The following is a 19,145-nucleotide window of genomic DNA, read 5'->3' as shown; positions in this document are numbered from 1 at the left end:
TAACAAAAAGGAAAGACACAGTTATCAAGCATTAATGAGATTTGCGCTTTTGAGTGTAGAAACCAGGGTTGCAATGGGAGGGTGTATTACTGGTAACTTTTGAATTTTACCAGTAAACTACCAGAACTTTGGTAACTTTCAGGTTTGGGGAGAATTTTATTACACGACATCTAGTGGCCATTTTGGGAACTTCAGACTATCACAGGCGTCTTATTATCTATAACCTTCTGTGTGGCCTTATCACATGTCAAATATATAAAATAATCAAATACGATTCTTAAAAAAAAAAAAGAAATACACTGGCAAAGCTGTAAAACATTAGCCTAAATATAAACCATAGACTTTGTGAATACCATTGGTGTTTAATATGTGAGTTTCAGCATTAAATATATATACAAAAAAATGTACACACCTTTATTTATTTTACTATGTCAATATGTCTTTTGTTGTAAATCTTTTGCAGCCAAACTGGTGGCAGTTATGAAAAAAGTAAATAGTTAGAGGAGTTGCAGAGTTAATTGAAAACAATGCCATTGTTCATTATATTCTATTTTCATTAATTAAGCTATTTCCTCTTTAACCATTTAAATGTAAAAACATTTTTTATTTAACCTTTATTTAACTAGGCAAGCCATATGGTATATCCACTTGAAACTCATGGATAGTATGGACACAGATATAAAAAATGAATACTAAATATGAATACATTTTACAAAATGTATTCAGGTATAAACTGCCAAAGTTAACATAGATTGCCATTGATTACTTGATAATGTTGAGTAATGTTTGTAATTATGGCAGTTTTGAATTCTTTGAATGTTATCTGTAGCTAGGTTTCCATCCAATTGGCGACAGATTTTCATGTGAATAGTCTAAAATCCGCATAAAGTAAATATGTGCATTTTGCCACCAGTGTTGTGTTTCCACCAAACGGACTTGTTGCGGATATAAATCAGTGCGTGATGACATAGACGATTTTGTGTGCACTAAGTTTTCATGTATATCAATATTTGCTCATGAAGGCATTTCCATTTCTCGCATAACTGATTTTAGAGGCACAAAAAGATCCCGCCATGTCAAACGAACAAATGATCTGTCGTCATTTATAAAATTGTACCGAAACATCCTGTTTCCATCACAGCTGTCATAAAAATTTTACAAACGGTTTGCCTTTACTCGCATAAAAAAACAAGATGGAAATGTGGTTTGTGACATGAAAATATTGTTCTAAACAAACAGAAAATGTCAGGCCTGAATCTTAGTTTAGCACAAAGGAAAATTCCTTACATTAGGAGTTCACTATTGAAGTGTTAGCTGGGGGATACTCTCTCAACGTCTTGATGCAGTCATCTGTTATCTGAAAACAGTTTTCATAGTAATACATGAACCTCCATGTGACGTGTCTGATGTCTGTACCTTCCACTGCACTTGGGACATGTTGGAGTTTGGAGTCAGCACCGTCACATTCTCCAGAGCTATGCGCAGGTCCGACAACTCTCTGTGAAGGTCCCTCTGTCTGGTGCTTGCAACTGCTGTGAAGGAGGGATAAAAATCTTAATAGAAAATAATGTTGTACACTTTTCTATTCAGAAATTGAAATTCCCTACTGGCACTGAAATTGACACAAACTAAACTCCATGTAACGAAAAGTCCCATAGTGCTCCTAAAAACGGTTTACTTTTAACCACACTCATTTCCTCCACCATCTCACAAACATCATAAAAATAAATGTTTTTGTTTGTGTTACATCCTGCTGCAAATATTGTGAATAATATGGTCCTTGTTTAGCATTCCAGTAGAGTGTTCTGTATTCCCCTGGGAGAAAGAAATACATTCTATTCTAGCTGTAAGGAAATAGGACAGGATCAACTTTAGTTTCCCTCAGGGGGAAACTGTCTTAGACAAACAGTACTGCTGTATGCAAAATAAACATGGTACATTACACATTCAACAAATACACAACACATAAATGTAGTGGTGAAGGCTCAAGCTAAGTACTCTTACCCTCCACCACAAGCTGTGCGCTGGCGGTGACCACCCCCACGTCGTTGACAGCTGTGCAGGTGTACCTCCCAGAATCCTGTGGTGTCACGTAGTGGATCTGGAGGCTCTGGTCAGGATTCACTAGATACCTACAGACATGACACAGTAACCAACACAACATTCACGATATAAACTGTATGAAATGATTACAAATCAAATAATTACTTATTGTTATTATTATTGCATACTAATAATGCATGTTATGATACATGTACTGACTGTGCAGAAGAGTAGCTCAAAGAGACAAAGATTACACCCCCAAGACTTTTGTCTACTTTAATACACAAGTGAATTTGTCTAAATACTTTTGGTTCCTTAAAACGGGGGGCACTACGTACAAAAAGTGCTGTAATTTCTAAACGTTTCACCCTCAAATTAAAGCTGACAGTCTGCACTTTAACCTCATAGTCATTGTATCATTTCAAATCCAAAGTGCTGGAGTACAGAGCCAAAATAATATATATATTGTCACCATCCAAATACTTTTTGACCTCCTGTATATAATAATATAAGCCATTTAGCAGACGCCTTTATCCAAAGCGACTTACAGTCACGCATATAAACCACATGTTACCTCATGTCAAGAACAGTTTCTAGTGTAGATTTAATGGACAATAAAGTTTTTTTTGTTGAATCAATAATCAGACCTGCCGTTGGGCAGAGGGCCCTGCACTCGGCTCCACTCCACAGCTGGCATGGGGTCTCCTTTAGCCTCGCAGTAGAACTGGGCAGACTCTCCTGTCCCCACCGACACATCCTGAGGCTTCAGCACCAACACTGGCTTGGCTGGGGATGGAGAAAGCATGGGCAAATACATAAATTATGGTTATTCATATCATATCTCTCAGCATTCAATTCCATGCTATCCCTTATATCAATAGCAAACACTGACATACCTTTTTCACACTGATGTGCCGACCCAAACTGTACTGTGTGGACTCTGTTCTTTTCACATTTTCATTTCCAGCACCGTTCCAGCAACTATGGTGGATGCATAACCAAGCCAGCAAAGTACAGCTTGGCTCAGTAGTGTAAAAAAGGTCATTGCTAAAATGGTACTGTACATGGAGTCAGGGTTCATCTTACCTAGGACAGACAGGCGGGCGGCCCTGCTCTCTCTTACTCCCACAGTGTTGGAGGCCACACAGATGTACACGCCAGAGTCATTTTTCTGGGCTGGGGCGATTATCAACTTCCCATTCAGTTCCTATAGGGCACATGGGGATCATGCACATACAGGATAAAGGATAAAGCATAAAGGATTTTTTGGGGGGGATAGTTCTTCATCCAAGGTGACATATCCTCTTTTATTAATAATGGAGGAAAATGTATGAAGCGGCCTGTGGTTTTAATCAAAATGTTGTACAACAGTGCCCTCTATTGGCAATACCGTGTTACCACTGATTTGATTCAAGAAATAAGTATTCAAAACAGTATGCATTTCAGCTCCTGCCACCTCTGGAAATTAGTTCAAAAAATGAATTACAATAATATAGAACATCTGTTCCACATTATGGAAAAACCATAGTGTCTTGAAAATACATTTACTGCACAGAAATGCACACTGACAACTGTCCCATTGTCAATTTCTAATTTCAAAAAGCATAGAAAGAAAGCCCTACAAAGCATGTAGCTATGTTATAAAGGAGGTCTCACAGTGTAGTGCGGATTGGTGTTGTTGATGGGGACCCCGTCTTTTCTCCAGGTGGCATTGGGCTCGGGGTGGCCTACCGGCGGGCTGCAGTTCAACACCGCCACCTCCCCCACAGCCACCTCCACGTCACAGGGCTGCACCCGGAAGTCCTCACGCAGAGCTGAAAGAACACACAGAGGTCGTCCATTCATAAACAGCGGGTTTGAGACTAGCTGGTGCACAAGGCCATAACATTACATTGGATAACAAAGTCAAAGTCAGTCTCCGAGCCTGTAGTCAATAAACATTGCCTGGGAAACATGTGCCCAGCACCACACGCACCACTGTCTGCTTGACTTGACTTTTGACCACCGAAAATTTGCAAGGCTTATAATAAACTAATCTAATGATTTATCTTATTTCACAGTACCATCACCACACCATATCACACTATATGTTTTGGACCACATTGCACAGCTCTAAATAACCATATATTTTATACACAGAATACACAGTGCTTTTGTCCAGTGTTGCCCCATCAACAACCTCATATATTCCCCAGAGGTCCCAAACAATTCATAGAGCAAATTTGACCCGTCTACATTGATATTAACACAAGTACATGACAGACAAGCCTGACGTCTTTGCAGGGACTTGTCATGTTTACTCAATCATTAAGAGTCACTGTGAACCATTTCAGTTGAAGGTCTAAGGAGCTCCCTTCCATTATATCAAAAAGGACAGAGACAATGGCATTTTCCCCTTGCATGTGTACATTACCACATGTATAGGATGTCTGTTTAAATCTTCACTGATGTCCTAATGCAATACCTATGTTATGACACCACATGGAATCATGAGACAAAACCTATTTGGCATCTACTTGGTCACATGTATGGTTATAATGGTCTAGTGCCATAAACTACTACTGGAATATCTCCACTCTTCATCCAAGGCTGGACTTCTTTAACATGTATTACGGGTATTCTTGAACTCAATAATTGTCTAGCTATGATAGAAAACTTAGCACAACTCTTGAATTAACAGTGCTGCATGGTTCATGACTGTAGAGGCTACTAACCTAACCAGTTCAACTATTACTTACAAAAGGTCACAATTGCACAATTATCTTATTGAGACTAACCCGGATAAATAAAAGGTTAAATGCAAACTATACTACAATCGATCTGCTTCTATAACTCAATCGAAAGTAAAGTGCCAATGGCTCCATGCCTCCACCACGTACTGCTCCAGGGAAGTCCCCCCAACAAGTCAATCAGACACTAATTATACCAGCCAGCTCAGGAATCCAGTGGTCTGTGGGTGACCCTATTTTGTGTGCAAACAGAGGCTGGGGGTTAGGGGTAAATTAGCAGTGTTTGTCCTGGGAATGTGGTAAACATTGATTTTGGACCCCCTTTAATTTCAGTTCGCTGCAGCTAGCGACTGGAACGAGCTGCAACAAACACTCAAACTGGACAGTTTTATCTCAATCTCTTCATTCAAAGACAAAGACAATCATGGACACTCTTACTGACAGTTGTGGCTGCTTTGCGTGATGTATTGTTGTCTGTACCTTCTTGTCCTTTGTGCGGTTGTCTGTGCCCAATAATGTTTATATCATGTTTTGTGCTGCTACCATATTGTTACCATGCTGTGTTGTCATGTGTTGCTGCCATGCTGTGTTGTTGTCTTAGGTCTCTCTTTATGTAGAGTTGTGTTGTCTCTTGTCGTGATGTGTGTTTTGACCTATATATATATACATATAAATATATATTTTTTTAAATCCCAGCCCCGGTCCCCACAGGAGACCTTTGGCCTTTTGGTAGGCCATCATTGTAAATAAGAATTTGTTCTTAACTGACTTGCCTAGTTAAATACATTTAAAAAAAAATATGTATATATAACAATAATTCTACTCAGCAATCACACGGACAATCTCAATGTCTCTCGCTTTCTCTCTGGAGCAGGGGTCTGTGGTTACTGCGGGCTTTCCGTGGACCTGAAGGATAATATATCAGCTTGATATCATATTTAAGATCAGCATAGAGGGAGAGAAGTTAATGGGACAGGATGTAGGAGCCACAGAGGGCCATCCAACCAAGACAACAGAATGTATTCTAAGGCCAGATTTTCACATGCATCTGGCATAGTGTTTTTAACTGCTTGGAAGGCAGCTGTGTGTGACTTTGGTTCCATCTCAGTATGAGCACACCTGAGTCAGCCAATCAAGCCCTTGAGTGGTTTATTAGTTAGTCTGCCCACTGCTGAGACTGATACATAGTCTCTTCACTCACATGATCTATAACAGTGGGACCCCTTTATAACATGGTACCTCTCTTCATCCTACTGTGCAATTATTTCTGCATGGCATCTTGGAATTTATAACAAGATACGCATGTCCATCTAATTTGAAAGACATCACCACAGTCTTACCTGCGATATAGAGGGAGGCGTTGCGGCTGGTAGCCTTGCCAGCGCTGTTCCTTGCCATGCAGGCGTACACGCCCTCATGTGACTGACTCCGCCTCCCTGGCACCACGCTGAGGAAAAAAAGGCTGCCCTCCGATAGGACGATGGGCCGCGATTGGCTGTCCAGCTTGTCCATCTCCAGGGGCTGGCCATTGCGGAGCCACTCAATGGAGGGCTCGGGTGTGCCGTCGGCGCGGCAGGAGAGGGTGGCGGGGCTGCCTACCTTGACCACCACATCTGAGGGGTGGTGGACAATCCGCGGGCGCACCTCCACCACATCCGCCCTCAGTCTGGAACCTGGAGGGAACAAGAACAGTGGACGGAGGAAAGATGGAGAAATTCAGGTTCTGTCAAAGTAGGCTATTGCGTCTGTTAATTCACAGAAGATGTGAAAATACTATTACAATGCATACTATGCATTTAGCATCGAATGGGATCCAAGACGATTAAGTCATAGTTGTTTCCCATGAGAAGCAGTAGGCCTATAACTTCCATTGTCAACAAAGTCAAATAGATAGGCCTAAAGCTAACAAATAAAACCAGTAGAAAATATTCTGCTGAAAATTCAGGTTCTTTCAAGTTCAGGTTGTATTAGTCGTATGTATGGGATTGCTTCAATATATCCACATAATTTTCCTACCTCATGATGCCATCTATTTTGTGAAATGCACCAGACCCTCCTGCTGCAAAGCACCCCCACAACATGACGCTGCCACCCCTGTGCTTCACGGTTGGGATGGTGTTCTTCAGCTTGCAAGCCTCCCCCTTTTTCCTCCAAACATAACGATGGTCATTATGGTCAAACAGTTCTATTTTTGTTTCATCAGACCATAGGACATTTCTCCAAAAAGTACGATCTTTATACCCATGTGTAGTTGCAAACCGTAGTCTGGCTTTTTTATGGCAGCTTTGGAGCAGTGGCTTCTTCCTTGCTAAGCGGCCTTTCAGGTTATGTCGATATAGGTCTCATTTTACTATGGATATAGATACTTTTGTACAATTTCCTCTAGCATCTTCACAAGGTCCTTTGCTGTTGTTCTGGGATTGACTTGCACTTTTCGCACCAAAATACGTTCATCTCTAGGAGACAGAACGCGTCTCCTTCCTGCGTGGTCCCATGGTGTTTATACTTCCGTACTATTGTTTGTACAGATGAACGTGCTCCCTTCAGGCGTTTGGAAATTGCTCCCAAGGATGAACAAGACTTGTGGAGGTCTACAATTGTTTTCTGGGGTCTTGGCTGATTTATTTTGATTTTCCCATGATGTCAAGTAAAGAGGCACTGAGTTTGAAGGTAGGCCTTGAAATACATCCACAGGTACACCTCCAATTGACTCTAATTATGTCAATTAGCCTATCAGACGCTTTTAAAGCCATGACATAATTTTCTGGAATTTTCCAAGATGTTTTTAAGGCACAGTCAACTTAGTGTATTTACACTTCTGACCCACTGGAATTGTGATACAGTGAATTATAAGTGAAATATTCTGTCTGTAAACAATTGTTGGAAAAATTACTTGTGTCATGCACAAAGTAGATGTCCTAATCGACTTGCCGAAACTATAGTTTGTTAACAAGAAATTTGTGGAGTGGTTGAAAAACATGTTTTAATGACTCCAACCTAAATGTATGTAAAACTTCTGACTTCAACTATATATATTGGATCATCAGAACTCAGACATCCCAAATGGGCACTTTCCTAAATTTGCGTGCAGCAGGCCAGGTACTTCTATGCGTGCTCAGACGTGCACGTTCCCTGAACATTATCAGGACAGAGAAACCAGACAGAGACATGCTCATTGCTCACGCCAAACAAAAGACAATTGCAAAATTTACAAAACTCATAAATGATGGTTATGAAAAAAAAAAAAAAACTACTGGTTTCTCACAAGTTTAGCAGGTTTTGAACTCTGCAAACTATGTTTCACCTCTAAGAATGAGAATGGTAAATTATTAAATAATACATGCATTAACAGAAATTAATGTAACCAAATGACAGGTATTAACGGTACAAATTACTTGGCCTACTGGTGACATACAGTACCAGTCAAAAGTTTGGACACCTACTCAGTTTGGACACCTACTCAGTTTGGACACCTACTCATTCCAGGGTTTTTCTTTATTTTTACTATTTTGTAGTTTGTAGAATAATAGTAAAGACATCAAAACTATGAAAAAACACATATGGAATCATGTAGTAACCAAAAAAGTGTTAAACAAATCAGAAACGTATTAGATTTTTTTTTTCTTCTCACCTTTATTTAACCAGCTAGGCCAGTTGAGAACAAGTTCTCATTTACAACTGCGACCTGACCAAGATAAAGCAAAGCAGTGAGACAAAATCAACACAGAGTTACACATGGGATAAACAAATGTACAGTCAATAACACAATATAAAAACATGTACAGTGTGTGCAAATGAAGTAAGGCAATACATAGGCCATAGTGGTGAAGTAATTACAATTTAGCAATTAACATTGGAGTGATAGTTGTGCAGATGAGGATGTGCAAGTAGAAATACTGGTGTGCAAAAGAGCAGAAAAACAAAACACAAATTTGGGGATGAAGTAGGTGGTTGGTTGGATGGGTTATTTACAGATGGGCTATGTACAGCTGCAGCGATCGGTAAGCTGCTCTGACAGTTAGTGAGGGAGATATAATTCTCCAACTTCAGTGATTTCTGCAATCCGTTCCAGTCATTGGCAGCAGAGAACTGGAAGGAAAGGCGGCCAAAGGAGGAGTTGGGTTTGGGGATGACCAGAGAAATATACCTGCTGGAGTGCGTGCTACGGGTGGGTGTTATTATGGTGACCAATGAGCTGAGTTAAGGCAGAGGTTTACCTAGCAAAGACTTTTAGATTACCTTCAGCCAGCGGGTCTGGCAACGAATATGTAGCGATGACCAGCCAACGAGAGCATACAGGTCGCAGTGGTGGGTAGTATATGGGGCTTTGGTGACAAAACGGATGGCACTGTGATAGACTGCATCCAATTTGCTGAGCAGAGTGTTGGAGGCTATTTTGTAAATGGCATCGCCAAAGTCAAGGATCGGTAGGATAGTCAGTTTTACAAGGGTATGTTTGGCAGCATGATTGAATGAGGCTTCGTTGCGAAATAGGTAGCCGATTCTAGATTTTATTTTGGATTGGAGATCCTTAATATGTGTCTGGAAGGAGAATTTACAGTCTAGCCAGACAACTAGGTATTTATAGTTGTCCGCATATTCTAAGTCAGAACCGTCCAGAGTAGTGATGCTGGTGCAGGCAGTGATCGGTTGAAGAGCATGCATTTAGTTTTAATAGCATTTAAGAGCAGATGGAGGCCACGGAAGGAGTGTTGTATGGCATTGAAGCTCGTTTGGAGGTTTGTTATCACCATGTCCAAAGACAGGCCAGATGTATACAGAACGGTGTCATCTGCAAAGAGGTGGATCAAAGAATCACCCGCAGCAAGAGCGACATCATTAATATATACAGAGAAAAGAGTCAGCCCGATGAAACTGGCTCTCATGAGGACCACCACAGGAAAGGAAGGCCCAGAGTTACCTCTGCTGCAGATGATAAGTTCATTAGAGTTACCAGCCTCAGAAATAGCAGCCCAAATAAACGCTTCAGAGTTCAAGTAACAGATACATCTCAACATCAACTGTTCAGAGGAGACTGCTTGAATTAAACCTTCATGGTCGAATTGCTGCAAAGATACCACTACCTAAGGACACCAATAAGAAGAAAAGACTTGATTGGGCCAAAAAACAGGAGCAATAAACATGATTCTTTTTTTAGATATTTTTCTTAAAACTACATTGTTGGTTAAGGGCTTGTAAGTTAGCATTTCACTGTAACTTGTTGTAATCAGTGAATGTGACAAATAACATTTAATTTGATTTGATTAGACCAGTGGAAATCTGTCCTTTGGTCTGATGACTACAAATTTGAGATTTTTGGTTCCATCCGCTGTGTCTTTGTGAGACACAGAGTAGGTGAACGGATGATCTCCGCATATGTGGCTCCTACCGTGAGGCATGGAGGAGGTGTGATGGTGCTTTGCTGGTGACACTGGCAGTGATTTACTTAGAATTCAAGGCACACTTAACCAGCATGGCTACCACAGCATTCTGCAGCGATGTGCCATCCCATCTGGTATGTGATTAGCGGGACTATAATTTGTTTTTCAACAGGACAATGACCCAACACACCTCAAGGCTGTGTAAGGGCTATTTTTTTGTTTAACCTTTAGGCAAGTCAGTTAAGAACAAATTCTTATTTATAATGACGGCCTACCCCGGACAAACCCGGACGACGTTGGGCCAATTGTGTGCTGCCCTATTGTGCGCCGTCCTATCAAACAAATTGAGATGGTTTGGGATGAGTTGGACGGCAGAGTAAAGGGAAAGCAGCCAACAAATTCTCAGCATATGTGGGAACTCCTTTAAGACTGTTGGAAAAGCATTCCAGGTAAAGCTAGCTAGCTACAGTATTGCAGGCAGGCTAGCTCAAATGAACTGCTAACATAGCTAGCTATCTAGCCACCTTTACATACTGTATAGCTAGCTAACTATGTGACTTAAATAAATCACCAGATAGCTACCTAACTTCATATTAGCTAGCTATCTTGTAAATAAATATAAAACCCACACTCCAAATCTATTTGTAGGTAGGTAGCTAGCTAGATAGCTAACAGCAATGGAAGAGGGTGAAAGGATTAGCAGCTCAAGCTGTCAAAGAAGGGAAGAGTAGGCTACTCTGGATAGTGCAGGTACTTTTGTGTAGTTTCAGTCCTTCGAGAGGAGGACAGAGATAATAGCAACATAATATTCAGTGCTTTCTAATTTCAGTACACTGAAGCCTGTTTCTTTGTGATGTTTTCTGTCCTCAGATACAGAGAGCTGTGAAAACCTGTCTGCAGATGAAGAGGTCCCAATGAATGTCCCAAGAGCAGTGGTTCTCAAACCTGGTCCTGGAGACCCAAATAGGTGCACATTTTGTTTTTTGCCATAGCACCACACATCTAATTCAAACTCACCATCAAGCTTCAAGTGATATTTATGTATTCATTTGCGATGCCATCCTTGATATGATCCTTCTGTTGTCACATGCACGTGTGCGCACATGCATCTATCTATCCAATGTTATCATTTGTAATGAGAGATATTTCCCAACCAAGGGACAGGCATGAATTCCTCCATGGTCAGGGCCTCAGATGGCACCCTGGACCTTCCCGAAGACAGCCTGATTCTAGGAGAAGAGCACCCGGGACCCCAGCCCCATGTCTTCATGGGAGATGAGGCTTTTCTGTGCTGGAGAAACCTCATGCGGCACTTCCCTGAAGCGAACCTTTTCAGGAGGAACATGGTCTTCAACTACCGCCTCTCCCGAGCCAGGCTGACAGTCGAGTGCACCTTCGGCATTCTTGCGTCCCAGTGGCGGAGGTACCAACAGGTCATCGGGGTCCACCCTACTAACGCAGAGGCGTGTGAAGGCCACCTGTGTCCTGCATACTGTAACTTCATGAGGATGGTCACGAGATCTCAGTGCTGTGTGTGAGAGGAGATGTCTGCTACTCTGCAGGATGATGCCAGGATGGGGGCCTACAACGCAGCACGGGAGGCAATCCCTGTGCGGGAGACCGTCACCTCCTACTTCTACGAGGAGGGTGCTGTTTCCCAGGCAACATCTTTTGCGATAGACTACACATTGCACAACCAAAGGCTCTTTGAAGAGCCACGCACATTGCAATAAGAGTATTCTTCCATTTACTTAGCAATTCCCAGTTTCCCTCCTTTTGATTACTACTTCTCAGGTTAGCACACAGTTCAAAACAGGCTATTTTACGAGTTACCCATATTGAATAAATGTAGAACACTAAGACGCCCTACAACCCACACCTGCATCAATCTGACGAATTGATTGTGTTCTGCAGTAAGAAGGCTCAGGTGTATAACTGTGTGGGCTGTGGCTCCTTCCATTTTAGTTATTTAGCAGATGCTCTTATCCAGAACACCTTACAATAGTGAGTACATACATTTTCTTTCTGGTCCCCTGTGGGAATCAAACCCACAACCCTGGCATTGCAAGTGCCTTGCCTGAAAGCATAAGGTACAGCTAGCTAGCACTGCAGTGCATAAAATGTTTGCCACAAAGAGAAAGACAATAGTTTAACAGTTTTGAACAAATTAATTTCTCCAAAAATAAAGCAAAAAAGCAAGAGAGCAATAGAGAGAGCTAGCCATATTTTTTCACTTACCTAGCTAGCGACTGCAGCTAGCTGGTTTAGCCTACTCAAACACCCGTTTATTATACAAAATGTACACAAACACTTGAATGAGAAAAGGCTGATCTGAGAACTGGTAAACTAAACACTGACTATGGGTGAATAACTGCTTATTGTAAAATATGCACAATGTCTCCCCCTTGTGGGAGTAAGAATACTTTGGTAACTTTATGACCAGTATGTGTTTGTTTTTTGTTGGAGGTTAATAATGGGATGGAAATCCTTTTGAGATACTTATACTTAGGAAAAGCTTATATTAGCATAACAAGGTTGTTGGTTGAAGTTTGTCTTTATCTCTTTGATCAATTAATGTCAGGGGTATTCGTTATTTACTTAAACATAGGGCTATTTTCCTGTATTGCAAACGGTTTAATGCAGACTTTTACTTTCTATAAGAGACTCATGCTTGTTCCTCCGATCTAGCTTTTTGGAAAAATAAATGGGTTAACAATATCTGGTTATCATATGGCAACAACCACTCTGCAGGTGCAGCAGTGTTAAAACTTCTTGATGCACCCATCCCGGGATCATTTTCATCCACCACCGCTGAATTGCAGAGCGCCAAATTCAAATTAAATCACTAAAAATATTTAATTTTCATGAAATCACAAGTGCAATATAGCAAAACACTGCTTAGCTTGTTGTTAATCCACCTGGCGTGTCAGATTTCAATAAAGCTTTTCGGCGAAAGCTATCGAAGCATTTATGTGAGCACCTCTCTCTCAGTAGGCAAAATATTACAAACAGCTAGCAGCCAAGTAGATTGGTCACAAAAGTCAGAAAAGCAATAAATTAAATCACTTACCTTTGATGATCTTCGGATATTTGCACTCACGAGACTCCCAGTTACACAATAAATGTTCCTTTTGTTCCATAAAGATGATTTTATATCCAAAATACCTCCGTTAGTTTGATGCATTATGCCCAGGAATCCACCGGAAATAGCGGTCACGACAACGCAGACAAAAATTCCAAATTATGTCCATAATATCGACAGAAACATGGCAAACGTTTTCTATAATCAATCCTCAAGGTGTTTTTCAAATATCTATTCGATAATATATCACACTGAGAGCCAACAACTAACACTTCCGGCGCCGACAGAGATGGCCGCCTCGCTTCGCGTTCCTAGGAAACTATGCAGTGTTTTTTTTTTTTTACGTGTTATTTCTTACATTAGTACCCCAGGTCATCTTAGGTTTCATTACATACAGTCGAGAAGAACTACTGAATATAAGATCAGCGTCAACTCACCATCAGTACGACCAAGAATATGTTTTTCGCGACGCGGATCCTGTGTTCTGCCTTTCACACAGGACAACGGAATGGATCCCATGCAGCGACCCAAAAAAACGACTCCGAAAAAGAGGGAAACGAGGCGGTCTTCTGGTCAGACTCCGGAGACGGGCACATCGTGCACCACTCCCTAGCATTCTTCTCGCCAATGTCCAGTCTCTTGACAACAAGGTTGATGAAATCCGAGCAAGGGTAGCATTCCAGAGGGACTTCAGAGACTGTAACGTTCTTTGCTTCACGGAAACATGGCTCACTGGAGAGACGCTATCGGATATATCAGCCAGCGGGTTTCTCCACGCATCGCACCGACAGAAACAAACATCTTTCTGGTAAGAAGAGGGGCGGGGGCGTATGCCTTATGGCTAACGAGACATGGTGTGATGAAAGAAACATACAGGAACTCAAATCCTTCTGTTCACCTGATTTAGAATTCCTCACAATCAAATGTAGACCGCATTATCTACCAAGAGAATTATCTTCGATTATAATCACAGCCGTATATATCCCCCCCCAAGCAGACACACCGATGGCTCTGAACTAACTTTATTTGACTCTTTGCAAACTGGAATCCATTTATCCGGAGGCTGCATTCATTGTAGCTGGCGATTTTAACAAGGCTAATCTGAAAACAAGACTCCCTAAATTTTATCAGCATATCGATTGCGCAACCAGGGGTGGAAAAACCTTGGATCATTGTTACTCTAACTTCCGCGACACATATAAGGCCCTGCCCCGCCCTCCTTTCGGAAAAGCTGACCATGACTCTATTTTGTTGATCCCTGCCTACAGACAGAAACTAAAACAAGAGGCTCCCACGCTGAGGTCTGTCCAACGCTGGTCCAACCAAGCTGACTCCACACTCCAAGACTGCTTCCATCACGTGGACTGGGACATGTTTCGTATTGCGTCAGATAACAATATTGATGAATATGTTGATTCGGTGTGCGAGTTCATTAGAACGTGCGTTGAAGATGTCGTTCCCATAGCAACGATTAAAACATTCCCTAACCAGAAACCGTGGATTGATGGCAGCATTCGCGTGAAACTGAAAGCGCGAACCACTGCTTTTAATCAGGGCAAGGTGACTGGTAACATGACCGAATACAAACAGTGCAGCTATTCCCTCCGCAAGGCTATCAAACAAGCTAAGCGTCAGTACAGAGACAAAGTAGAATCTCAATTCAACGGCTCAGACACAAGAGGCATGTGGCAGGGTCTACAGTCAATCACGGACTACAAGAATAAATCCAGCCCAGTCACGGACCAGGATGTCCTGCTCCCAGGCAGACGAAATAACTTTTTTGCCCGCTTTGAGGACAATACAGTGCCACTGACACGGCCTGCAACGAAAACATGCGGACTCTCCTTCACTGCAGCCGAGGTGAGTAACACATTTAAACGTGTTAACCCTCGCAAGGCTGCAGGCCCAGACGGCATCCCCAGCCGCGCCCTCAGAGCATGCGCAGACCAGCTGGCCGGTGTGTTTACGGACATATTCAATCAATCCCTATACCAGTCTGCTGTTCCCACATGCTTCAAGAGGGCCACCATTGTTCCTGTTCCCAAGAAAGCTAAGGTAACTGAGCTAAACGACTACCGCCCCGTAGCACTCACTTCCGTCATCATGAAGTGCTTTGAGAGACTAGTCAAGGACCATATCACCTCCACCCTACCCGACACCCTAGACCCACTCCAATTTGCTTACCGCCCAAATAGGTCCACAGACGATGCAATCTCAACCACACTGCACACTGCACTAACCCATCTGGACAAGAGGAATACCTATGTGAGAATGCTGTGAACCCTGGGTCTCGACCCCGCCCTGTGCAACTGGGTACTGGACTTCCTGACGGGCCGCCCCCAGGTGGTGAGGGTAGAAAACAACATCTCCACCCCACTGATCCTCAACACTGGGGCCCCACAAGGGTGCGTTCTGAGCCCTCTCCTGTACTCCCTGTTCACCCACGACTGCGTGGCCACGCACGCCTCCAACTCAATCATCAAGTTTGCGGACGACACAACAGTGGTAGGCTTGATTACCAACAACGACGAGACGGCCTACAGGGAGGAGGTGAGGGCCCTCGGAGTGTGGTGTCAGGAAAATAACCTCACACTCAACGTCAACAAAACTAAGGAGATGATTGTGGACTTCAGGAAACAGCAGAGGGAACACCCCCCTATCCACATCGATGGAACAGTAGTGGAGAGGGTAGCAAGTTTTAAGTTCCTCGGCATACACATCACAGACAAACTGAATTGGTCCACTCACACAGACAGCATCGTGAAGAAGGCGCAGCAGCGCCTCTTCAACCTCAGGAGGCTGAAGAAATTCAGTTTGTCACCAAAAGCACTCACAAACTTCTACAGATGCACAATCGAGAGCATCCTGGCGGGCTGTATCACCGCCTGGTACGGCAACTGCTCCGCCCACAACCGTAAGGCTCTCCAGAGGGTAGTGAGGTCTGCACAACGCATCACCGGGGGCAAACTACCTGCCCTCCAGGACACCTACACCACCCAATGTTACAGGAAGGCCATAAAGATCATCAAGGACATCAACCACCCGAGCCACTGCCTGTTCACCCCGCTATCATCCAGAAGGCGAGGTCAGTACAGGTGCATCAAAGCTGGGACCGAGAGACTGAAAAACAGCTTCTATCTCAAGGCCATCAGACTGTTAAACAGCCACCACTAACATTGAGTGGCTGCTGCCAACACACTGACACTGACACTGACTCAACTCCAGCCACTTTAATAATGGGAATTGATGGGAAATTATGTAAATATATCACTAGCCACTTTAAACAATGCTACCTTATATAATGTTACTTACCCTACATTATTAATCTCATATGCATACGTATATACTGTACTCTATATCATCGACTGCATCCTTATGTAATACATGTATCACTAGCCACTTTAACTATGCCACTTTGTTTACATACTCACCTCATGTATATACTGTACTCGATACCATCTACTGTATCCTGCCTATGCTGCTCTGTACCATCACTCATTCATATATCCTTATGTACATATTCTTTATCCCCTTACACTGTGTTAAAGACAGTAGTTTTGGAATTGTTAGTTAGATTACTTGTTGGTTATTACTGCATTGTCGGAACTAGAAGCACAAGCATTTCGCTACACTCGCATTAACATCTGCTAACCATTTGTATGTGACAAATAAAATTTGATTTGATTTGACCACTTACCCAATGTGGACGTTTACGCTCATTCTTCAAAATAAAGGCCTGAAACTATGTCTAAAGGCTGTAGACACCTTAGGGAAGCCAAAGAAAAAGGAATCTGGTTGATATCCCTTTCAATGGGCAATAGGGATGCATAGAAAGACAGGGGTTTCAAAATAAGAGTCACTTCCTGATTGGATTTTTCTCAGGCTTTCGCCTGCAATATCAGTTCTGTTATACTCACAGACAATATTTTTACAGTTTTGGAAACTTTAGAGTGTTTTCTATCCTAAGCTATATGCATATTCTAGCATCTGGTCCTGAGAAATAGGCCGTTTACTTTGGAAGCGTTATTTTTCCAAAAATAAAAATAGCGCCCCCTAGCTTCAAGAGATTAAGGAAGAGTGTTTTGAATACTGATGTTAACCTTTCTGATTATAACCTTTTTCTGGGAAAACAGATCATCCAAAGGTGGGGGAGTGGCAATCTTTACCAAGGATCCCCTTCAGTGCTCAGTTGTCTCCACCAAGTCTGTCCCCAAATAATTTGACTTGCTGGTTTTAAGCATTAAACTTTCAAATAGCTCTTTGTTGACTGTTGCTGGGTGCTAATCATCCTCCATCAGAACCAGCCCATACCTTACCTGCCCTAAGCTCTCTCCTGACCCCTTACACTAAGTCTGAATTTGTCCTGCTAGGTGACTTAAACCTGGACATGCTTAAACCATCTGACCAAGTCCTAAAGCAATGGGACTCCTTAAATAGTTCTCACATTATTACCAATCTCACAAGGTATGACTCCAAACACCCCAAAATAAGGCTACTCTCCTCGATGTTATCCTCACAAATAATCCTGATAGGTATCAGTCTGGTGTTTTCTGTAATGACCTTAGTGATCACTGTTTTACAGTCTGTGTTCGCAATGGCTGCTCAGTGAAACAACCTTTCCTGATTTGTCATAGACGCTTGCTAAAAAACTTTAATGAGCAAGCCTTCCTTCATGATCAGCTCTGTCGATGACGCTTGGACCTTCTTTTTTATATTTTCAGTGGTATTGTTAACAAACACACCCCCATAAAGAAAATGTGAATTCAAAACTGGTTCAGCCCCTGGTTCAACCGTGATCTTGCAGAGTTACTCCACCTTAAGAATTACATTTGGCGAAAGGCTCGGCACACGCATACTCAGGTTGACTGGCTATCGTTCAGGCAAATGAGAAATAAGTGCACTCAGGCTATCCGGAAGGCCAAAGTTAGTTACTTTAAGGAGCAGTTCTCTCTCTGTAACTCCAAGAAGTTATGTAAAACGGTTAAAGAATAAAGCCTCCCCCTCACAGCTGCCCATGTCCCTTAATGTTGATTATGTGGTTGTTACATGACAAGAAGCACATGAGTAAGCTCTTTAATCACCACTTCATTAAGTCAGGATTCCTATTTGACTCAGCCATCCTTCCTTGCCCATCCAACATTTCCTCATCTCCCACCCTTTCTAATGCGACTATCCCCGATGCTTCTCCCTCGTTTTTCACCTGCCCCGCTACAAAGTTTCTCACTGCAGGCAGCGACTGAGTCCGAGGTGCTAAAGGAGCTCCTTAAACTTGAACCCAAAAAAAACATCTGGGTCAGATGGTTTAGACCCTTTCTTCTTTAAGGTTGCTGCCCCTATCATCACCAAGCCTGTATCTCCTTTCTGGAGAGGTTCCCATTGCTTGGAAGGCAGCCACAGTTTGTCCTTTATTTAAAGGGGGAGATCCAGCTGATTCTAAATGTTATAGGCCTACAGTGCCTTGCGAAAGTATTCGCCCCCCTTGAACTTTGCGACCTTTTGCCACATTTCAGGCTTCAAACAAAGATATAAAACTGTATTTTTTTGTGAAGAATCAACAACAAGTGGGACACAATCATGAAGTGGAACGACATTTATTGGATATTTCAAACTTTTTTAACAAATCAAAAACTGAAAAATTGGGCGTGCAAAATTATTCAGCCCCTTTACTTTCAGTGCAGCAAACTCTCTCCAGAAGTTCAGTGAGGATCTCTGAATGATCCAATGTTGACCTAAATGACTAATGATGATAAATACAATCCACCTGTGTGTAATCAAGTCTCCGTATAAATGCACCTGCACTGTGATAGTCTCAGAGGTCCGTTAAAAGCGCAGAGAGCATCATGAAGAACAAGGAACACACCAGGCAGGTCCGAGATACTGTTGTGAAGAAGTTTAAAGCCGGATTTGGAT

At 42.4% G+C, this 19,145-nt stretch overlaps 1 protein-coding gene across 5 annotated transcripts in view; it reads right to left on the bottom strand.

Annotated features, from left to right (window-relative positions):
* Positions 1–19,145, bottom strand: part of robo4 (roundabout, axon guidance receptor, homolog 4 (Drosophila)) — a 46,256-nt gene that overhangs the window by 15,239 nt on the left and 11,872 nt on the right. For 3 of the 5 annotated variants that reach the window (XM_021617807.2, XM_021617810.2, XM_021617809.2), the window contains exons 2-7: positions 6,113–6,445; positions 3,700–3,857; positions 3,130–3,250; positions 2,691–2,829; positions 2,005–2,132; positions 1,417–1,532 (exon numbers count right to left, since the gene is read on the bottom strand). In XM_021617807.2, coding sequence (XP_021473482.2) covers positions 1,417–1,532; positions 2,005–2,132; positions 2,691–2,829; positions 3,130–3,250; positions 3,700–3,857; positions 6,113–6,445 — 995 coding nt within the window. Of the gene's footprint in view, positions 1–1,416; positions 1,533–2,004; positions 2,133–2,690; positions 2,830–3,129; positions 3,251–3,699; positions 3,858–6,112; positions 6,446–8,403; positions 8,458–19,145 lie in introns of all 5 variants that reach the window. The other 2 variants (XM_036989920.1, XM_021617808.2) reach the window with 2 other exon arrangements.

This window comes from Oncorhynchus mykiss, chromosome 10, assembly GCF_013265735.2.
Source record: "Oncorhynchus mykiss isolate Arlee chromosome 10, USDA_OmykA_1.1, whole genome shotgun sequence".
NCBI classification, from domain to species: Eukaryota; Metazoa; Chordata; class Actinopteri; order Salmoniformes; family Salmonidae; genus Oncorhynchus; species Oncorhynchus mykiss.
This window is presented reverse-complemented; position numbering and strand designations above follow the sequence as displayed.